This window comes from Labeo rohita, chromosome 13, assembly GCF_022985175.1.
Source record: "Labeo rohita strain BAU-BD-2019 chromosome 13, IGBB_LRoh.1.0, whole genome shotgun sequence".
In the NCBI taxonomy this organism is placed as follows: Eukaryota; Metazoa; Chordata; class Actinopteri; order Cypriniformes; family Cyprinidae; genus Labeo; species Labeo rohita.
In genome coordinates, this window is record NC_066881.1 from 3,452,403 (window position 1) to 3,477,085 (window position 24,683).

The 24,683-nt window shown below is 37.5% G+C and overlaps 2 protein-coding genes across 3 annotated transcripts in view; one reads left to right on the forward strand and one right to left on the reverse strand.

Annotated features, from left to right (window-relative positions):
• Positions 1-24,683, reverse strand: part of mcph1 (microcephalin 1) — a 114,997-nt gene that overhangs the window by 14,293 nt on the left and 76,021 nt on the right. The window lies entirely within an intron of this gene.
• angpt2a (angiopoietin 2a) overlaps positions 10,696-24,683 on the forward strand; it is a 25,110-nt gene continuing 11,122 nt past the window's right edge. The window contains exons 1-7 of the mRNA XM_051126730.1: positions 10,696-11,223; positions 14,598-14,753; positions 16,371-16,492; positions 19,637-19,863; positions 20,327-20,451; positions 21,205-21,306; positions 21,400-21,566. Of these exons, the coding sequence (XP_050982687.1) occupies positions 10,945-11,223; positions 14,598-14,753; positions 16,371-16,492; positions 19,637-19,863; positions 20,327-20,451; positions 21,205-21,306; positions 21,400-21,566 (1,178 nt within the window). The 5' untranslated portion in view covers positions 10,696-10,944. The remainder of the gene's footprint in view (positions 11,224-14,597; positions 14,754-16,370; positions 16,493-19,636; positions 19,864-20,326; positions 20,452-21,204; positions 21,307-21,399; positions 21,567-24,683) is intronic.

The following is a 24,683-nucleotide window of genomic DNA, read 5'->3' on the forward strand; positions in this document are numbered from 1 at the left end:
CTGAAGGACATCACTGGACCCGTACTGGACCCCCTGCAGTTTGCTTACCGAGCAAACAGGTCCGTGGATGATGCAGTAAACATGGGACTGCACTTCATCCTGCAACATCTGGACAGACCAGAGACTTATGTAAGGATCCTGTTTGTGGACTTTAGTTTGGCCTTCAACACCATCATTCCAACACTCTCCAGACCAAACTAAATCAGCTCTCTGCTCCTAGCTCTATCTCTCAGTGGATCACCAGCTTTCTGACAGATAGGCAAGTGAGAATGGGGACACTAATGTCAAGTAGCCACACCACGAACACTAGCGTCCCTCAGGGATGTGGTCTCTCCCCACTGCTTCTCCCTGTACACCAACGACTGCACCTCTAAAGACCCCTCTGTCAAGCTCCTGAAGTTTGCAGATGACACCACACTCATCGGCCTCATCCAGGATGGTGAAGAGTCTGCTTACAGACAAGAGGTTGAGCAGCTCACTGTCTGGTGCAGTCTTAACAACCTGGAGCTCAACACGCTCAAAACAGTGGAGATGACCGTAGATTCAGGAGAAACCCCCCCGCATTCCCCCCTCTCAGCATCATGGACAGCACTGTGGCTGCAGTGGAGACATTCAAGTTCCTAGGGTCCATCATCTCCCGGGACCTGAAGTGGGACACTCACATCGACCGGAGTCAGCGCATCAAGAGTCACCACGCTCAGACATCTTCAGGAAAAGGGCTACCAAGCCACTTCAGAGTCTGGATGAAGGCTGGAGAGGCACAGAATCCAAGCTGCTTCAAGTCCAGTGAGAAGTTTCTGAAGTTAGTGATGATTTGGGGTGTTGTGATGTCTGCTGGTGTTGGTCTACTGTGTTTTGTCAAGTCCAAAGTCAATGCAGCAATCTACCAGGAGATTTTGGAGCACTTTATGCTTCCATCTGCTGACAAGCTTTATGGAGATGCTGATTTCCTTTTCCAACAGGACTTTCGCACCCCACAGTGCCAAAACCACTTCCATGATTTTACTGTGCTTGATTGGCCAGCCAACATGCCTGACCTGAACCCCACTGAGAATCTATGAAATATTTTCAAGAGAAAGATAAGAAACAGTCGATCCAACAATATACAGACAAGCTGAAGGCTCAATAGTGCCTCAGCAGTGCCACAGGCTGATAGCTTCCATGCCTCACTGATGCTGTAATTTGTGCTAGAAGCAAGTAATTTGCTGTAATTTGTGCTGCCGACCAAGTATTGAGTGCATAAATGAACATACTTTAAAGAACTTGAACTTTTCTGTTTTGCAAATCAGTTTTTTTGATTGATCTTAGGAAATATTCTAATATTTTGAGATACTGAATATTGGACTTTCATGAGCTGTAAGCTGTAATCATCAAAAATAAAACAAAACTTTAGAAATGTTTTACTTTACATGTAATTAATCTAGAATATATGAAAGTTTCATATATGACCAGTTTCACTGGTCGATTTAAGGGAGTCCTTAAATCGACCAGTGATGTTTGCCACTGACAGTGAACCAGAGGGTGAGTCACATGCTTCCCATTTAAATGTGTACTCTGATCTGTTCCAACAAGTAACTGCAGGAGGCTCATTCAGCAGAGAACAGAGAGAAGACGAGCGCCTTAAGAACTGCTGGGATCAAGTTAGAGTCATTAATGGCGGAGAGCGTCTACCCCCGCAACATCCAACACCACATTTCATTGCGCAAAATGGGCTGCTCTACTGTGTGGCACTTAGGAGAGGTGAGGAAAAGCGTCTGTTGGTGGTGCCTCAAACCAAGACGGGAATGGTTCTGTCCCTGGCCCACTCGCATCCACTGGCGGGGCTCTTGGGTTCTGATAACACTCTTCAGCGGATCAGGGACCGATTCCACAGGCCAGGAATAAATGCATAGGTGAGGCGATTCTGTAGAAGCTGCGAAGTCTGTCAGCACACCGCCCCACAGAAACCACCCCCCAGTCCCTCGATTCCACTGCCCATTATAGAGGTACCTCTTGAGCGCATCGGGATGAACCGGTGGGGCCACTGCCAAAGTCAGCTCGGGGTCAAGAACACCTTGGTCATCATGATTTATGTCACCCGGTATCCTGAGGCTATTCCACTCCAAAAAGCCACCTCAAAGAGTATTGCCAAGGAGTTGTTCCTTCTGTTCAGCCGGGTGGGCATACCCAAGGAGACTGACCAGGGCACTCCATTTGTCTCCCGGCTTATGGCGGACATGTGCAAGTTGCTAAGGATAAAACAACTCCGTACCTTGGTCTACCACTCTCAGACAGATGGGCTGGTCGAACGATTCAATCAGACTCTTAAGAGAATGCTGAGACGGGTGATAGCCGAAGACGGATGTGATTGGGACCTCATGATTCCATATGTGCTGTTTGGCGTTCGAGAGGTTCCCCAGGCTTCGACGGGGTTCACCCCCTTCGAGCTATTGTTTGGACGGCAGCCAAAAGGGCTCTTAGATATAGCCAAAGAAGCCTGGGAAGGCCAAGTCTCCCCACACTGATCTCTGATAGAGCATGTGCAGGAGACAAGGGAAAGGATTGACAGAGTGATGCCCTTAGTGAAGGATTACTAACCGAATCCAAATGGACCCAACGGCAAGTATACAACTGCCTCACTCAGGCACACGAGTTTCACCCAGGAGACAGGGTATTGGTGCTAATTCCAAATGCTGCTTGTAAATTTCTTGCATCTTGGCAGGGGACCGTATACAATGACAGAAAGAGAAATTATCGAGTTCGCCAGCCAGGACGACGACGGGGTGAGCAAATCTACCACATTAACCTGTTGTAGAGATGGGTTGAACCTGCAAACCAGCTGGCAGCATTTGCTATAAAGAACACGGCTGTGGTGGATCTGGGAACAGAACTTTTAGCAGACCAGAAGAAAGAATTGGAAGCCCTGGTAAGCAGTTTCTCGGATGTGTTTTCAGAGACCCCGGGCAGACAGACATCCTCTCTCATGAGATCCACACCCCACCTGATACCATCATCAGACAACGGCCCTACCAGGTACCAGAAGCTCGCCGACAGGCTATAGAGGAAGTGCAACGAATGCTTCATTTGGGAGTAATTGAGGAGTCTCGAAGCCCATGGTCTAGCCCTATAGTTATGGTGCCCTTCACTTTTAAAACCTCCCAGCTTTCCACCCAGCTTTCAAACAAAACGAAACTACTCTGCATGCTTTGTGCACATGAGACCTTAAACTGTGCTTTATGCTAAATAGAATTTATTTATCCTGGACTGTTCAAATCGTGGTAATCGAGTACGGTTTAATAATAAGTAAAATATAAAAACAATACTACTAACCGTGGGGAATTTTATTATGATTTATCATCAAAACGGTTATGGTTCCACTCTAATATATATAGGGTAGAGTGGGAGAAAACGTGAAAACTTGAGGTAATCATTAAGAAGACCTTTGTCTTCTTAATGATTCTTAAAGTCATTAAGAAGACCTTTGTCTCAAGACATATTCAAGACTTTAAAACTTGTTTAAATTTAAAACATTTTTAAAAACATCAAATATTAGATCAAGCAAGCACAGAATCGACTTTGCGCTGCTGCGCACGATCACGCCAAGGATCAGGCAAATGTTTACGTGTACCTTTTCATGTAAATCACATGTATTGTGATTACAAATGATAACATTTGTCTAACATTTTTATTTAAAAAAAAAAAAAAAAAATGTCAAAAAATGTCAAAAGTTTTACCTTTTTATGTGGGGACATTTGGTCAAAAACAATATAATATTTTTAGGGGGATTTTTGTCGATAACTATAATTAATATTTTTTATGTGTTTTTGTGCTGGTTTAGGCTTTTCATGAATAAATAAATATGATATGATAAATAAAACCACCAGTTAATGCAAGAGTCTGTTTTAATAAATAATTAATTGAATCCTTCAATCAAACAATTCATTGCTCCAGCTTTATAATGCATTATACAGATGCTAGATGAAAAGAAAATGCCATGTAAACTTTTCTAAAAAACAGACAGTTCACCTTAGAGACACATTTATATAAACTACTATCTCCAATTCATTATTTAGTTTCTTCCAATATTTTGTGCATCGCTAACATAGACATTAATCTGCCTGCTACAGTATTTTCTCCTCTTTATGTCTGTCTTCAGCTGTTAATGGCCTTTTGCAGACTAAATATAATAATAATGTAATATTACCATTCACAAGTTCCATTTGGTTTAATGGTATTGTTTACACTCAGTGCCGCTGCAATGGGCGATTTCTGGATTGATGACGTAACATGAAAACACTCTACACTATCCACAAGTTTCCTAAGCCCCATGAGGCCTTGCGTCAAAAGTGGGAGCGTCTTCAGGTTCAAAGTAAACAAGCAGGAGGTGACACTCATTCATTCAATAGCCTACAGAAGTGACAGGCAAATGAAGCCTTGTGAAGCACCGAGACTTTCCTCTGACTGTTTCAGGAAAAGCTTCAAAGCTTCGAGAGTGTCGAAAACAGCGCAATCTGGTGGTTATTAAAAAATAAAGCAGCCAAAAGCCAAAAACCTGTGAAGCTCCGTCGGAAGAATCATTCACCACAATTTCCATAGATCGATCCATGTTATATGCACAAATAAAAGCCTAACCGTGTGTGTTTGTTTGCTGAATTTCTGACTCTGATAAATTAATTTACCCATTGAACAGTGCCATTAAATGCCAGTACGAATATCAATATGATTTAATAGAAGAATAATGTACACATATTAATTGCATATGCCATATATTTCCTGAAATAATTTGTATTCTTCATATTACTTGTATGACTGGGTATTTAAAAATGTAATTATTAAATGGGTCCCAATGAAAATGTACTCACAAAGTAAGATCTTGGGTTCGAACATTAGGACACGCAAGGTGAATCGCGCACATGACTGGACAGAAAGCGAGGCTTCTATGAAAGGGATTTCTACATTAACAATGTAGAAATCCAATGCTTCAAAGCTTCGAGAGTGTCGAACAATGTGAGAGAGCTTAACAATGTGTTTATGTGGTATGCCCTTTAACACCAGCTCTGATGTCTCGGTTCAAATGTCATTTGACTAGTTGACAGTCATTCAAGATTTAGCGATCTAAACTTGCTAATGACGTGGAAACAAGAATTCGAAAAGCATATGTTGTCCATTAAGTACGTCATGACATCTCTCATAAAAGTGTGCATCTTTACAAAGTAAACAATGGTCTAAAAAACACCTAGCCTCTTCGCTAATTAGCGCACAAAATACCATTGGTATACTACGTCCCCCGCCTCACCGGAAATTGTACACACATTCTTTTTTACAGTAGCACCCCACGGAAACTTGTCGATAGTCTTTGGTAAAGCACAATAACGTTCTATCCGCATTATTAATCTGAAGGGGATGGTAAGTGGGGATGGTGGTTTTACAGAGTGGATTCTTTTTATCATTTTTTTCAACAAGGGGGATGATCAGAGAAAATTTGGCTACTACCAATATCACACCTCAGAATTTGTTAGATGCACAGAGAATATTTTTGATTTGACTTGCAAAACAGAGGTCGCGTTAACCGAAAATTCTGTCACTGACGGAAAAATCTGAAGGCCATCTGTCATTTTGACAGATTAGACTAAGGATGATGTATTGTAAACTGTAGCTGTAATTCCCAGCCCTGTCCAGTTGGTGGCGAGTGCGCTCCAGTGTGGCAGCAGAGCAAGGGATACAGAACAAAAACGAAACTATCAGGAATCTTTTGCTATGCCTTTGATTACGCACAGGTGATTACACAGAAACTAAAACGATCTATCACACCACGTTAAAGAGCGCCAAAACGGTATTTATTGCTTGAATTTCCTAAGGAAATTGACAGAATTTTAAATCTGGGACTTTGTTTCCTATCAAAAGTAACACAAAGCCTAGCTGTTGCTATTTATTGGAAGGAAGACACATTATGTACTGTTCATCCATCATCTGAAAACAGCATAGACCAAGAGATCGATTGTGCTTTTAAGAATCGATATTGGTTCATTATAATGAGAATCTATTTCGATTTTTTTCTAAATCGATTTATTTATTTATTTTTTTACCCAGCCTTAGCGTATTTTGTTGTTTTTAAACACTGCGCTGTTGTCCTGTAGGTTAATGATTAAAAGCGAAAATGTAAACAAACATAAAAGCAATTAAACGCGTTATTATAATTAAAATATGAAAATTAAAATGGCGGGTAATAATAGTTTATTACAGAATTTTTACAACCCTGTCCGGACAATAATGAAATCTAGCGCAACCCCTGCTTGCAAAATAAGTTAGATGACTGCAGCACTTTAGTTTATGGACTAATTCTTATTAATAACTAGCTGTTTATTAGCATGCATACTACCGGGACAGAATATTGGCCATTAATTTATTATATTATTATTATTTATTATATCATACTTACAATGCAAAAATTAATGGCTTATTATGCATGACCATATTTTATATCCCTTAACCCTGTCCCATACCTAAACATAACAAATATATTACTATTAATAAGCAGTCGCAGTAGTTATTTAATAGTGAAAATTGGTCCCCGAACTAAAGTGTGACCGATGATTTGTATAAAACAAGGGCAGAAGGTGCTTACATTAGGTCAAGGTAAAGGTGGCTGTTACGGAATGAACGGAGGGGGAAGGGCGACCTCTTGTGGCAATTGGACGGGAGTCCACGAACCGGATTCGTGACAGTGGCTAGAATATGGAGAACTGATGTATTTTTATTTATCTATATTTTTATTTTTTTTCAAGCTAGAGAATATTCAACTAAATATCGGCGGGTCTATTTCAGAACATCTTAATGTAATTTTCAGTTTTATTTTAAATCAAATTTATATAAAAGATTCCCCCCCCCCCCTTTTCTCAATGTGTTTGTAGAAAGCCTAAATTGTTCTCAGCTTGCAAGTGTAATTTGTCTGATACCTTAACCAAAAAAAAAAAAAAAAAAAAAAAGATACGCATTTAATAAATCATGAAATAAAAAAATCATAAAAATACCCTCTTAATAAATCAGCCCTTAAAAATTTCTAAGCTTTTGCCATTGTCTAACTATTAATACTGATGTGTGTGCAGAGTTTCATGAAATTTGACCTGAAAAGAATATTAAAGATTGACATGTTGCCATAGCAACACTGTTTAAGATATTAATAATCCCTTCAGTTTTTCATCTTTCGTGTTTTGACATTATTTTAATGAAGTTTGAAGCAACTTGGGTAATAATAAGAGGATTTTAAAGGATGGTGCCAGTTGGTGGCGCTATAATTTTCAGCACCAATACTCACATCTATGTGATCGGCCTCATACAACGAACAAACTGCTAAAGTTTGATTAAAATCAGACAATGTATGTGGAAGCTATAATACACTTCCTGTTTCTCATTTTCAGCCATAAATTCACCACCCTTTCCAATTTAGCATCTTCAATGTCTTGCGATCACCTTCATAGAGTTTGGTGGTGATTGAATGTAAAACCTAGGAGGAGTTTAAAAATTCTCATTGCATGCGCTATTTACAAAGTCCTGTTCTCACTCAGTCCTGTCCTGTGCTCACTTCCTGTTTGGCGGAGCCTATGACATCCAGTGCAAACATTGTTCAGCTCAATGAGATCTACCAGTGCATCTCAATAAATTAGAATGTTGTGGAAAAGTTTATTTCAGAAATTCAACTCAAATTGTGAAACTCACAAGACCTGAACCCCATAGAGAATCTATGGGCTATTGTCAAGAGGAAAATGAGAAACAAAAGACCAAAAAATGCAGATGAGCTGAAGGCCAATGAAACCGACGCTTCCATACCACCTCAGCAGTACCACAGACTGATCATGCCACGCCAAATTGATATTCTAATTTGTTGAGATAGTGAATTGGTGGGTTTTTGTTAAATGCGAGTCAAAATCATCACAATTAAAAGAGCCAAAGACTTGAACTACTTCAGTCTGTGTGCAATGAATTTATTTAATACACAAGTTTTACAATTTGAGTTAAAATGCAAGCATGTATGAGAAATGCAGCAAATTTTCCGACAGTTGGTGCTGTACAGCCCCTACGCCATGCATGGGACCCAGCCTCGACTGTGTCCTAATGACCGCAGATTGCAACATGCGTGCCGTGCCTAATAATAATAATAAATGGAGCAATTCCAAGAGAGTCCTCGCACCGTGGTGCTTGGGCCCTAATAATCCTTAGGGGATCAATAGGGCTTGTCCATTTATCCTTAGAAATAATCAATAATCCTTGGAAAAACAATAGGGCTCTACACCCCTGGTGGCTTGGGCCCTAAAAATAGTCTTCCAAACCTGCAAATGACAAACCCTCTCATCAGAATAAAAGAGACAGCTTATGCACGTTGTGAACTTCGTTTAAGAAAAATAAGGACATTGTGTAATGTCCTTCCTCCTGCAACTTCCTTATGACATTAATGACCAGCACAAACAGGAGCCCTCCCACGCAATGTAATGCAGAGATATGATTCAGTCCCTGCACCTGAGCGACGGACAGGCCTTCCTTTGCATTTTTTCTGCTCTGATTTTACTGGAAAAAAAAGAATAAAATAAAAAAATAAAATAAAATAATGGAATTAATTTTAAATATGGCAATGTGTAATGATCGATTAATTATCAGATTTATCAGGTTGACCTATTTAAGTATTTAATTTAATTAAAAAAAAAAAAAAAACATTTTAGTCTCAACTCTTTAGGATTACCTTGCTGTGAAAAGGCACCATATGTTTCTAAACACTGATTAGGTTCCATTTATGTGAATCACAGAATGTTTTTTTTTTTTTTTTTTTTTTTTAAGTAAATTGTCTTTTTGTACTGAGGAGGATTTTTAAAGTTTTAGAAATGTGGTCAAACTTTATTTTAAGGTCCAATTCTCACTATTAACAAAACTATTAACTACGGCTGTTGCCTCAAACTCCTAATTTGCTGCTTATTAATAGTTAGTAAGGTAGTTGTTAAGTTCAGGTATTGGGTAGGATTAGGGATGTAGAATATGGTCATGTGGAATAGGTGCTTTATAAGGACTAATAAACAGCCAATATGTTAATAATAGGCATGCTAATAAGTAACTAGCTCATAGGGAGAGTTGTCCCCTATACTAAAGTGTTACCAGAAATGGGGGGTGGGGGGCTGGGGGAATTTTTTTTGTCTACATTTCCAGTGAAAACTGTGACGCACTCTAGACCGAATAGAAGCTTTGATGGTCATCATCAAGCAATGTTCTCTCAGGTGTTAATGGAAGTGACGACAAGAACTTGATATCCAAGCAGGAGACACCCAAGGGGTTAAAAGACAAAACATCCTCTGAGCGGAATTATTTCCTCCCTCAACACCTGCCTTCCCCTTCCTCCATGTCAGCTTTATACTGTGATCATCTGAAATGAGGAAATGCTATGACAAACTTGCCTAATAGTATTCTGTTCTTACATTTTCAATACTATTGCAGAATCACTTCTTATACATCTTGTAATTAATCATAAGACATTGGTTTAACACTTTTTACAAAACAATGCCTTGTTTGATATTTCAGTTGTTAGTAATTTCATTTCATTTTATCTTGATGTACTAAACTAAAACTGAAATAAAATAAATAAAACTGAAATAAAAATAAATGAAAAGTGTATTTTTTTTAATAATAAAATAAAAAATAAAATAAATAAAAATTACTGTAACAAAGAATTATTTAAACTAAACTTAAAAAATGAAAACAGAACATACAACAACAGAAACTAATGCAAATGTATTTTCACATCAGACAATAGATAAATATATCTAGCTGCTTTAATGGAGATCAGGTATTCTTTTCAAATCACATGTGAAGGACTCTCATTAAGAACTGCAAATGACTGCTTAATCAAAACCAGTACTTGCATGAACAAGCTGCTTTTCAACTTTTCTCCTCAAACCTATTTCAGACATACAGTGGGATAAAAAACCTGAGATCATCACTGAACATACATCTGTTTTGCAACATTTAATACAAATCATTTCATTACAAATCATAACCACATAATCTGAGTAAGAAGTTAACCTGAAAACTCACAACAGTTTTAAAATATCTACAGAATTTTTGAGGAATTTTTACCAGTCATCATTTTATATTTTTAAAAAACCTAAAACCTCATTTCCAGTTTTTAATGACAAAATTCTCAGACTTTTGGATCCCACTGTACTCAAGATATAGGGCAGGAAATTATGGTCTAGAAATGATAGTATTAGAGACAACTAAAAGACCCCTTATTTATCTCTCTTCAAACTTTCAGGGGGACCAGTGCTTTGAAGAAGAGAATGTAGCAGGACAAAAGCAGAGCAAAAAACACATCTCGACATATGCTGTGAGGTGGACACTGCTGAAGTTGCATTACTTGAATTATACAGCTGCATCCTGAGTTGCATTTTTTTTTCCTGTAGCAGCCCTCTAAGAAAACACAAATACAACTATTGCATCCTCGTCCTCTCCCACCGGCGGGACCCACTGTCTTGGCTTTCATTGTAGCAGATACAGGCTAGAGGGAGCATCCAGCAGGAAGAGTTTAATTAGAGATCCTGTCTGGCTGGAGAGCTCTTTATCCTCCTCTAACCAAGTAGCACTTTTCAAACAGAGGCCACGGATCGTGGGAGGAGTCTCAGTCCTTTCACAGAGGACTACGTTAAGAAAACAGCCTATTAGACTGATGAGGGATAAGTACAAGCAGCCTGGGAGCAAGTGATACTCTATTAGTGCTTCTGTGACACTGTCTCCTCCTCCTACTCTTGATGGCATATAAACCAAGCTCACACATAGTTTGAACACAATCCTGGAAAAGGAGAATCAACTGCATGTAGACACTGAGGCTCAGGGTCTTTATTCTTACAACATCCAGACCTCTAATAATAAGGGAAAAAGGAACATATTTACTTGTACAGGTAGTAGTTTTTAAGTTTCAGAACAAATATGCTGAACGCCGGGCTTCTATTACTATTAAGTTATTGCTTTAGTGTTGGGGAAACATTTACGACCAATTCAGACGCAACAGGAAAGAAGCAGTACCAGATCCAGAATGGGCCATGCAGCTACACCTTTCTGCTGCCAGAACCACAGAACTGCGGAGGCTCTTCGAGCACCTACACCAGCCAAGTGCAACGAGATGACCTGGTTGACTATGACAGCTCAATGCAAAGATTGGAACAACTAGAAACCATTATGGAGAACAACACGCAATGGCTGCAAAAGGTACAAAGTTTCTCCTGTATATCACTGTAGAGAAAGTAGATGTGGTTTTTTAAACATAGAATGGATATTATATTTTAGGACACCTTCAGACTTGAGTTTCTTGCCAGAGTTAGGTTTGTTTTATTGCTTTGTAAGCAGTTTTCTAAACTTTAATGGAATTGTAGCAGAGTCTGTTTAAAAAAGTGGTCAGAAGTACAGCTGGACTACAATACAGTTTGAGTTGGTATAAAATCAACTGTACTAACTTGCAAATCATTACTGATGATGTATAATTTGCATGCTACCACTTACTAAAAATAATTATTTTTTTTATATCTCTCTTTCATCTTTTGCAATGATTTCACAACAGAAGAATGCACATGCTAATTTGTGTGTGGAAGAGGGGACAGGGTGTTAGAATCAAACTCACACCAACCAATCAAAACAAAATTTAAAGCCAGACAACTGTATAAGTTGTTTTTCTCACAATGGAGCATTGTAATCAAGCAGCTAAAAATCAGAAACAACATTAAATGCTTAGGTTTAAATGAACAAACATCTTTGCTTTCAATAGCATCAGTGAGGTAGTCAAACATATTTTATTATATGAAGTGACCTAAGCTTCTTTTTACCAAATTCAAAAAGCTGGAATGCATAAGCACTTTCAGCCTGCAAAGGACCTGTGCTCTAAACTGAGCTGACCTGATACCAAAGTTCTAACTGTTTGTTCCTGCTTTAAACAAGCCAGATGTGACACCCTTAGTTTGAATTCAAGCATTTGTTTCAGAACCTAGCACGTTTCCTCCCCTAGTTCTATTCATTATTGGCAACACAGAAATCATGCTCATATCCACACAATAGGAATCAGTCTAAGATCAGCTGAATGAGGTGGTCTCACCCTGACTGTAAACCAACTCTGAAACAGTTTACTCGTGGTAAGCAGTGTCTGATTCTGTGGGCGAGCACAATACTTCTTGCAGCTGAAAGCCAAAAAGCACCTCTTCTCATTGTTCTTTGCCAAAACAGCTGCAAAAATGCTGTTCCTACGCAGCCTTGACTCTTGCTATAACTGATACCCTTTTATTTATACAGTGGTGTGCAATATTGACAAAAATATATATAAATCTATCTCTTTTTTTGTAACTAATGCTAATTCCACAATATTAAGCATATTTTTTGTACCAGTAACCTTGACTGGTTTTGGCCTGTCATGGACAGTAATATTGTGTGTGGTGATTAGTTCACACAGCAGTCATTTTTCATTATACTTTATTAGATGTATGCATCATCTGTTTGTTTTAATTAATGTTTTAAATAATATTTGGAATACTGAAATATGCAATCATTATTTTAAAAATAGTACTTCATATATGAAACTAAGAACTCCAGAAGATGACAGTCTTAATGAGCGAGTCACTGAGTAATTAATTAATTCAACCGATTGCTTATTCTTTCAGGCACGAAGCAAGTTGATTGGCTTACGGAATCACTGATTAATTTAAAAACAAATTCATACTGAAATGAAACCCCACTGTGTGTTGCTCTAAGATGCACAACAGTCCTGTTGCAACATTGTTTGGAACTATTTTTGTTGCTGAAATACAGTAAACTGTGCATAAATTCATATTAACAGCTTATTGTTTATTGAACTGCTGTATGAAGTCAAAAAAGCATGCTTGCTTCTGTGATATTGCTTAACTATATCATATAGAAATAAAAGATTTTGCGGGCATTCTAACTACACTGTCCTGAAAAAAAAAAAAAAAAAAAAAAAAAAAAATGTAAAAACAGTTTTCACTCATAAATTGCTAGTAAATTTTACTGTTAAATACAAAGAGAAAACACAGAATTAAACATGGAACTTTGAAGAACACATTTCTTTTGTAAAACACACATATACACACAAAGTTAGAGTGCAGATCAAATCAGCTATTTAACTTGTCAATTCATCTTGATGGATCCTGTATTATAAACAGGTGCACTCTAACCAAAGAGATAGGAGTTGTGACTTGTATAAGCATTTTGGTAAGCTTTAAATCGTTGCCTTGTAAAAAAATAAAGTGAACGAAGGGGAAAATGTTTCAGAAAAAGCGAACAATCTACATGTCAGAAGAAGGGCTCTTCCTCTTAGCAGTCCATTTTAAGACCATAAGCTAAAGTCAGAGGAAATCACCCTATTTGGCTGTTAAGAATTCTGCTATAAGAATCTCATATTATTGGGATATCTAAATCATAAGTGGCAAAGGTGCTATTCATATGTGCCAGCAAAACAAATGTTAAAGTATGTGGTCCCAGTTTTACACAAACAGGCAGAAGAAACAAGCCACCTAGTTGGACCGTCTGGAGCTGGAGTAAACAACTGATTAGATTAGCTTGTATTTCTGATTATATGTGATGAATACCCTTCACGTGAAGTGGCTCAAGAAAACAGGCGTGGTCGAATCAAAAGAGGAAGGCAAACAACATTAACCTGATTACAGTAGTCACAAATACAAAAATATTCATGCCAAACTGTAGTAGTAATTGGTCTTCCACACTTAGCAAAGCAAATAAGCAAACAAACAAACAGTGGGAAAGGCCACTGCAATTTTCTTTTCCTCTAGCATTCTAGAAATGTTTGCATCGAGGATGAAAACTCATCATTTCCATCCTGTTTGTTTAAGTGTTGGCTCGTTTCAGGAACTCAATACAGGAAAGACAACATACAAGGACTTACACTCAACACAGCACTATTTATAGCAACTAACTTCTTTTAATTAAAAAAAAAAAAAAAAAAAAAAACACCAACAACATGGTGATCATGAGACAAAATACTAGTTACAATTCTTTACTAACACTGCTGTTAGCAGTACATATGTCATACATACAAAATATCCATTTCAGCACTAAAGCTCAAGAAACTGAACATTTTACCAACAAGACTTAACAGTCTCACACATTCCAAACAACAGCCATTTTTCAGATGACATTATCACCTGTGTATACAGTGACATTTATTTTGAAAAGCTTACACAGCTTTTGCCACATCTGCTGACAGAGGAAGAATTGTGATGATGTGCTGCACTTCATTGAGACAAGCTCAAGAAAACCTAATTTATAAAAAAAAGTTAATTTCTACAAACAACTTTCCTTGATTATTAAATGTCTTGCGACAATGTAACATTTTTCAGGGTATGCATTTCTGTAATTCAGTGACTGAGGCTGTATTTTCTAAAAATTGTATGTACATCTGCAAAACCTACATTAAGCATCTAATAACAGCAGCACATCATCTCTCACCTAAAGGATGCAGATAGTGATGTGATATATAGGAAAACAAGATAGCAGATAGTGGCATCATTGACATCAGATGCAAAAGTTTTCAAATAAGTCAAATAATCTGATTTCATCCACAGCTGGAGAACTACATCCAGGAGAACATCAAACAAGACATGGCCCAAATTCAAAATAATGCGGTGCAAAACCACACAGTGACCATGATCAAGATTGGGACCAGTCTCCTAAGTCAGACAGCAGAGCAATCTCGAAAAATCACTACTGTTGAGGCACAGGTAAGGGCTGATACTTCGCTGTGTAATTCAGCAGGCGTGGATTAAGTATCAATAACTAACAGGACTCCTGAATTCTGCCATGGTTTGGCCAGTGGTTTAGTTTAATTTGCCCTTTCAAAATGTTTGCTGGTTCTTTTTGTATAAACCATGTATGACACCAAAAATACTAGGGAAACTTACAATTTTTAATTCTAACTTTGATACAGCAGCAAAAAACTAATACTAGAAAAGCTAATATAAAGTTCAGACATTATTAAAGAAAAGTGACCAGGTGGTGATGGAATTTGTATCAATATAAATAAATAGATTTCTGATTTTATAGAAATAAATCTGACAAAAATCTAAAGATTTTCCACACAGAAATAAATGTCTGATACTGATCATAAATGCAAAGTGGCAGAAACATGCTCAGTCACACACAGGCACACACACATGCACACACACATGCACAAGTGTGACTACAACAGAGAGAATTTCTTTTATAATTTGGTAAATAAAATTATCATCTGAAAATTTACCTTTATAACACACTAATAACCACCAAAAGCAGGTGGTGATGAGAAAGTCACATGATGAACCAAAGCCCATCACAAGCAACTTTTAAATATTAACATATATAAAAGGTGCATAGTGTTATTCACACAAACACTAAACACCATGATGGCAACACACAGTAAAACAATGCTGAAATAATGCAATAAACATTAATAAACAACAATGTTGTTACATTAGATGTAACATACAGCCCTAATGTACAAAACTGAAAAAACTAAGAAACAATAGTTATTTCAACAAAACAAAATGCCCATTTTGTGCGTACGCAACGTTTATACATCAGGCTTTACATTAGCATTTACATAGTTTTTTTTTTTTTGTTTTGTTTTGTTTTTAATAATTCTGATAATTCTATACACACACACACAGAATTTATACCACAGAAGTTGTAATAGGAGCAACTGGCTACATCCAGAAAAAATAATGGCTGTGGCTGGATGTATATGGTCAAAACCAGATGTGTAAAGTATTTTAGTAAATATAATTATTTACTGTAATTAATTATCTTTAATCACTAATGCTCAGTAAAACAGCAAAGTTAGTCTTTATTAGTGTTTACTATACCTTGCAAGTTTTGCCCTTTGTCACCCAAACTTGTCAACAAGGCTACTTTACGCAAATGCATTAGCAGGTAGTTGTCAATCTCAGTTGTTTCATATGTGAGATGAGGACATGGCTGAGACCTTCCAATGGATATTGGTTTACTTATGCTCTTTTTGACTTGTTAGATGTTTAAGGCTGTTGTGTCGACTTTGATTTATTGGAATTTTGAGGAGTTCAGTTTTATTTTCATTTTAGAAAGACATGATTGCTCTCCACACAAATCAACGGTTTCTTGTACTTCACTGGCATTTCTCACAGATGTTGAGAACTAGACTTTGAGTCTACAACTAGTATGTGTAAAACAAGTAATGTTAAAATCTGATACTCTTAAGGCTTTTTACTTAAGGCATAACGGAATTGGTGACTTGACTCTTGAAAATGACATTACAAGTTACTTGATTTGCAGAGTCTTATCTAAGATACTTTCTGTGGGAAACACACTGTCATTTTCATTTTTAGGTTATTAACCAAACAACTCGACTTGAACGTCAGCTTCTTGAGAACTCCATTTCAACCAGCAAACTGGAAAAAGAAATTCTACAGCAGATAAATGAAATCAACAAACTGAATGAAAAAAACAGGTAAACTATTAATTGGACTTACAGTGCCCTAGAGAAAATCATTATACCCATTCGAAATAGTTACTTTATTTGTCATACAGCCTGAAATCAAACCCCATTCCAAATAACTTTTCCAGCTTTATTTACAATTTTGATCTTACAACAACACAAAAGAAAAAAAAATGATTGGGGGACATTTGCCCATTCTTCCTTGCAGAATGGTTCTTTATCACACTTCAGTGTTTGAAAAGCGGAAGTTTCAAATAGTAGCGTAAAAAAAAAAACTTCCCATAGCACGAATTGTGATTTATTTATGTAAAATTCAACACAGCTATGTCTTCTAAAAATACCAAACATATGTTCAACAATAATGCTCACATTTTTCATGCACTTACTTTACGATGCAGTCCTCAATAATTACATAAAGTTGTTTAAATAAACAAATACTTCCTGCCTATAGATGATTATTTTAAAACAATTTTGATCATCATAAATGAGTCAAATCTTCCGTGATTGAGTGCATTTATTGAATAGCATTATACTTTGTACAAAAACGGGAGGTAAATCATAATAAATATACTGCCAGAATAAACAAAATAATATTAAAAATAAACATGAATCACTCCGTTTATTCCTGCGGGAGTAATTTGAGCAGCAGGCTGCTATTCATTTAATTTCATGATAGGCAACAGTGTCAGCGCTGACAATTGCGTCGATTAGATAAAGTTACACATTAAAATGAAGGATGACGTACATAGTAAGGTGTCAGTAAAAAATAAACAGTTTTGCATATTGCCGTTTATTGCAAAGTACAACTAAATTAGTTTAATTTTCCTCAGTAAACTGGCGTCTGTTCATTGACAATAATACAAGCAGAAATTCTTTTATGCTACTATTCGGAGCCGGATGTGAAGACACCCGGACTGTGATAAAGGTCTGTTGCTCCAATTCAGTTGCTCAAATTCTGTGGTGAGCGGCAATGGACTGTTCTCTTCAAAGCCATTCACAGATTTTCAATTAGATTCAAGTCAGGACTCTGACTTGGCCACTCAAGCACATTCACCGTCTTATCCTTAAGCCATTTCGTTGTTGTTTTGGCAGTGTGTTTAGGGTCATTGTCGTGTTGGAAATTGAATGACCTGCACATCTTCAGCTGTCTAGCAGAACATTTTGGATGTACTTGGCAGCAACCATTTTCCCTTAAATCCTGACCAATCACCCAGTCCCAGCTAAAGAGAAACACCCCCACAACATAATGCTGTCACCACCATGCTTCACAGTAGATATGGTGTGTTTTGGATGGTGTGCTGTGTTTGCTTTTCACCAAACATAACGCTTGGAGTTCAGTCCAATAAGGTCAATTTTGGTCTCATCAGACCATAGCACCTTTTGCCAGAAGGTATCAGACTCTTTCATATGTGTTGCTGCATAGCGCAAATGAGACTGAGTATGACACTTTTTTGGAAAGGCTTCTTTCGTTTTGTGTAAAGCTTGAGAGATAGCCGTCACATGCACAGACTGACCAAACCCAGCCATAAAGCCTTGTAAGTCCTTCAAAGTTGCCTTTAGCCTCCTGGTAGCTTCTCTTATCAATGTCCTCTTGGCTCTGTCATCCACTTCAGACAGACGGCCTGATCTAGGCATGTGCTGGTGGTGCCATACACTTTGCAGTTCTTAATGATGCTCTGAACAGTACTCTGAGGGACAGCTAAAGCCTTTGAAATGTTTTTGTAATCTTCTTTTAACTTGTGCCTTTCTACTAGTCTTTTGAAAGAACTTTTCCAACCATGGTGAATTATTTGCCATACCATGCACTACTAAATCTGGAATCTTCAAGAAACAGCTGCTTTTATTATGAAGTAATCAACACCGCTACCATTGATGTCAGATAGGCTGGTGTTTACTCTGGAAGTTGATTGCTTGCATCTGAGCAAGTTTATAATTGTATACTCTCAGTGGCTGATCACCTCTACAAAACCAGGCGTTTCACAGATTAATTTTTAATAAAACACCAGAATTTTTTAAAACAATATTTTAATTTAATGATGAGGGTTGTATAATGGGTTATATAATGTTTACATGCAGCTCAAAAAAGTTAGACTTAATTTATTTGAATTTTAAGTGTGTAATGTGACAAAAGGTATAGGTTTTCACAGGGTATGATGGTTTTCTATAGGCACTGTACTTAGATAAACACCACCACACTTTGCCTCTACAAATTCTTTAATTTGCTTTACTTAAGCTTTAAGTATATAAAGAACCATTCATCGGATGCCCATTTTCCTCAAGTTGATATGATTCTTTAAAATTCTCAATGGTTGTGCAAAACAACGCCCTTTTTACCTTGTCAAAATGAACTCTGCAAAAATCATCCCATTCTGAGCGATTCCTTTAAATGCAAATGAGCTCTGCTCGCCCCTCCACTCCGCTGGAGTGACGTGCTGCTCTGAGAGAGTGTTTACTTTAGCCGCATTTAGCGTGTTTAGCCTCGAAACTTGCTAACTAGCAAGTAATAACACGTTATTAGAAAAGGTGATTGCAGAGATTCATGAAAAACCCTTATACTCACTTCTGCTGTAAGTTAAGCTGGATCACGAATGATTTGCACGAACATAGACGCATTTATGTAGATTGGGAGGCGCATTCCCTTCACAAACAAATGTAATCCACTGCATCTTCAGCGGCTCAAATGTCGGGACTAAATGACGACCACTATGTTCATTGTTACATCCAGCAACAGAACACCTCAATCGCTCAATCGGAGATATTCTTGTCTAACTTGCATCCCTGCTGCGGCATTGAAACAATGGAGGTCAGACTTTTACAGCTGATCTGAGGTAAGACGCTCATGTCAATCAACTATCATGGGAGCGGGCTCTGCTGGTGTGACGCCACATCGACAGGCATCTGAGAATGACTCGATTTGAAAAAGGGGATTTTATTTTTACAGATTAATTAAAAACCACTGCATGGATTTTTATCATTATAAGGTAGACTTGTACATACACTGCCAACACACAATGGTGACAACATGTAAAAGTTTGCATCCGATGACTCTTAAGTCACAAACATTTTTCTTCATACTTTACATTGCTGACTCCTTTCAGAAAGTTTAATCTCTAAAAAGGTGTGTTTTTCAAAGCCTGTTCTCTTGGTTCCTGTTAGTGTTCTGGAGAAACGAGTGGAGACCATAGAAGGAAAGAGAAATACAGAGCTAGAAAACCTCAAAGAGGAGAAGGAACAGCTCAAAAAACTGGTGGAAAAGCAGACTAACATCATGAAAGAGATGGAGCAACAACTGCTCCGCACCTCATCCGATAACTCTGCAATGAAGCAACAGCAGCAAGAACTGACAAATACTGTCAACAACCTAATCCACACAATCTCTGTGGGTAAGTGACCATCCGCTTGCATCAGCATTTCAAATGTTTTCACACATGGGACCTGGGGCAAAATAAACACCAAAAACAATATTATGCCAGCTCACCAGCAGCTGTTCAAATGTTTGGGGAAAAAGTTCAACCCGTTAGACAGAGACACATAAAAAGATTATTTTCACTGGAGTACAATAAACATAATATGCTTAGTCACGGTTAAACAGTTTCAGTAAAAAAAACTATAAAGGCACTAGTGATCATGAAAATCTATTCTTAAAACTTGACAGTAACCTTGTGAAATTTGCACAAAAACGGTAAGTAAGGGAGGGCAGTGTGACCAAAATTCAAAATGATATGAATCCATATATACAAAAATACCAACCAACCAAAATATTTTAAACATTATATAGCCATGAGGTAAATCCAATTTCTGGCATACGGTCCAGTATGGCTTATCAAGACATTTCTTTTTTTTCAGGTAGCAATTCAATGATGCAGGACAACCCAGATCAGTACAATGACTGTGCTGCAGTATTCAATTTAGGGAACAAGGAAAGCGGGGTCTACTCATTGACCATATCCGATACAAAACAGCAGTTCAAGGTAACCTCTATAACCTTACGCCAAGTGCAGTGACATTCAAACATAACTTATTAAAAAAAAAAAGAAAATTTTCTCATTAATTACCCTTGTGTTGTTCTGACCATGTACTACTTTCTTTTTTATAAGTGAATCACAGAAGGCTGAATGTCAAAGTCACTATTTTCCATACAACAAAAGTGGATAGGCATTTGTATGTGCTGTTGCCTGACAAAGACTCAGGTTAAAGTTTGAGTCACATCCTAATCCCATTCCCCAACTTAACCCCTACATACCTGTGTACACTGTAAAAAGCCCAACAATAAAACGAAAGAAAATGATTATATATATATATATATATATATATATATATATATACATATACATACACACACACACACACACACACACACACATACACGTATACATATATGCTATTTGATTGTTCTTTTTTTTTTTTTTTTAAATAGAAAAGTATGGACTTCCGCCTAATATATTTTGTGTTTTAAAAAAGGATTAAAATAATATGTGGTTTGAAAGACATAAGGGTGACTAAATAAGAGTTTTCATTTTAGGGTAAACTAGAGTGAACCTTATACTGAAGTTCTAAACATGCACAAAGAGCCATTTTCTAAGAAACTGTTCTTTAGGAGTAATTGAAGCCAGGCATTATTTTGAGAAAGATTTATTTATGTTAAATCCTGGCATGAGATGAGAGTGTATATAGAATGGCATTAATGATTTCAAATTACAGAAATGTACCATTTCTGTTTCCAGGCCTACTGTGACATGGAGACAGATGGAGGTGGATGGACAGTAATACAGAAGCGCTTCAATGGCCTTGTTGATTTTCATCAAACATGGAAAAATTACACAATGGTAAGAATTTAATGGTGTTTATATCCTCATTTTCACTCTCCTGACAAAATGTGCACTACTATGAAACATTTACTTTCTGTATTTCCACTTCAGGGGTTTGGAGACATCTCAGGTGAACACTGGCTGGGGAATGAAATCATCTACAAGTTGACACAAGAAAAACAATATGTGCTCAGGATAGATCTGACAGACTGGGAGGGGAATACAGCCTTTTCAAAATATGAGCAGTTCTTCCTTGATGGAGAGAAGCAGAATTACAGGTGAAGAATTACCCTGTATTTTTTTTAAACCTGGGAGTTTTGAGACTGTTTTTAAGTTTTGTGCGCGTTTTACAGTATATGCTGTATGATGGTAGAATTTTGCTATACAGTTTGTACAGAGTAAATATCTGCATGGCTATCAGTAGGCAGGACTGCTTTACGTTCTTTGAGAGTGACAAAGAAACACACAGGAAGAAGTTGACTTAAAAAGTTGAGTGTTTTTTTCACACACAGAAATCCATCTTAGCTTATAGGTATGAGATCTATCGGAAAATCCACTCGCTTTATTGCGCTGCATGTTCATGCAGGGCTTATCTTTTTTGTGTGCAGAAGCCCTTCAATGGAGATGAGGTAAATGTTGCAGACAACACTATGAATGAATGAATGAATGAATGAGCGAATCCATGATTTATTAGGCTGTCGATTTAATTTTTATCAAACTATCACGTTTATTTTTCAAATCCACTGCTCACAACTGGACTCCGAACATGTATCCATCAGGTAGGCAAAATAAGTAGCCTAAATGAATAAATAAAAGTAATGGAGCAGCGGCCAAATCACCAGGATTTTTCCTGACAGACTGCGGGGATGCAGGCTGTGCACACATCAATGCTGTTTATGTTCGGGCCCAGTCAGGTTCGAATATAGCCTAAATGCCATTGAGTCAAATCGGGTCTGTCTCAGGTCAGGTTTTTCTTTTAAAAACAATTTATTTATGCACGTCAGGTTCAGGTAAGAAGTGATTCGGGTTGATACGAATTTTAAAACCCGTGAAGACCTCTACTTGCTATATTAATATTCATATTCACAGAATTGATGTGTTGTCATGGGTGTGTGTGTGTTGGCTATTTTAGAATATCTTCATTTAATTAATCTTCTTTAATCTTTTTTTGGTTTGTCTCTATAAAGTCTGCTATCAGTATGTTGTCATTTTAAATAAAACAGCAGGAAACTACAAGCAAGCTGTTGATTCGGTACACACCCATGTAAGCATGCCATTCATTTTGCCATAAAATCTCTGGAGGGCTGGCACACAATTGTCACAACTCCAAAGAAAATATTTTGCCATCTGGAAATAGTTATTGCCTATGTAACATGAAAAACATGACAACACAGTTCCCCTGAACAACTTTACCATCTAACCCCTCAACAAGTTAATGGCTAACTGCCATTTTTAGCATTACGCGTAAATTGCATTTGAGGTTTGATTTCATTGGCATTAGCATGTTGCTAAATGATGTGACATGCTAATAAATATATTGGATAAAACTGCCCACTTAAATTTGATCAAACTATTTATCAATACATTTTTGAAATTAAAGATGTGTAACGTTACAAAGCACAAAGACCACTCCAAACGGAGTTCCTTGAAGCCCTTAACTAAGCGTTCCTCAGTGCATCAGCAAGCACTGTTCCTAAACTCCCCAAACACCTCGATTCCATTTTGAGTTTTCTTCCAGTTTTCTTTGTATGTGTCAGAATATCCCTCATTTAAAGAGTTCTCTCCCAAGGTATACACAAACAAACAAACAAACAAACAAAAAAATAAATAAAAAAAGAGGGGATGAGGCCTGGTTGAGTAGCATTAGCAATTAATAATACTAATAATTAGTTACATTTATATAGCACTTTTCCAGACACTCAAAGCACTCTTTAGATTGCGGGGCGGTGTGATTTTGAATAGAGGCAGGAACATATTTGTTAAAAGTCGGACTGTTGTGGTTTTCACACGCTCCAAGAGCACTCCACCACCACTCTACGACGAGTACAATATACGCAAATGGCCCTTTATATAATTACATATTTAGCAAGAACTCACATAACAAACATATTTAGCTAACTTGATGGAGATGGACCACTCCAATCAGAAAGAATGTGAAGGCTATGACGACGCCAATAGACATGAACTGGAAGTTATAGTTATCAAGGAATTTTTTTGTTCCTTTAAAATACTGAATATTTTCAGGTGAAAGCAAAATTTAAACAGGAACAACACTTTTTCACATGCAATCGCTCTCTCAGTAGCACATTAAAACAAATCCGTCTTCCATCTTACAGCATCTTACAGTGCTACTTCATCTGTATCCAATTTTGAATGAGCAGAAATCTGTAAGAAATGCAGCAATCCATAGGTAAAATAACTGACGAAAACATATGCAATGTTTCTTAGACAAAGAAACCAGAAACAAGAATTAGACCAGTAAACAAAACAATTGACAAAACGTATTAAAGAGGGAAAATAAAGCTCTCCAAGCTAACAGGACAATGATTTCACACAGCATATTCAAAAGGCATATTTGTGACATCAACTTTTATAACTGTCCGCAAACCATAGCTCTTTTGTGGAACATTACTCACGACAAACATCTGACTGGTCAGAGAGTTTACCTGTGATTATGGAGTGCTTGATTTGATGCACCTTGCACCTGATCATTGACAAATATCTTATAATCACAAGATGTTCTCCCTTTACACAAAGTGCGTGTGATTGTGAAAGTGAACAGTAAGTGCTTATTCAAAAGCCATTTAAATACCCTGCATATTGATAGCTGCTCCCTAATGTGTGAAAATTATATAAAATATTAGAATTTTAGCAGGAGTGGGACACGCACGTTGCGGGCGTAACAGTCGAAATTCAGCGTAAATGGGGTCAAGAAAACGCATAATGAAAAGATGATATGGTCCCACTTTATATTAGGTGGCCTTAACTACTATGTACTTACATTTAAATTAATAATTTGGTATAATGAACTTATTGTGTACATGTTTTTACATTGTACTTATATTTTTAAAAATACCTATTTGTAATTCCATCTGTAATTAGGGGCCAAGCACCTATTGTATCCGTTGCCGTTCTTATTAGGGGCCAAGCACCGAAGGTGCGAAGGCACCTATTGTATCCGTTGCCGTTCTTATTATTAGGGGCCAAGCACCGAAGGTGCGGTGGCACCTATTGTATCCGTTGGCGTTATTAGGGGTCAAGCACCGAAGGTGCGATGGCACCTATTGTATCCGTTGGCGTTCCTATTATTAGGGGCCAAGCACCGAAGGTGCGGTGGCACCTATTGTATCCGTTGGCGTTATTATTCTTCCTCTTCCGCCGCAAGTCTATGGCAG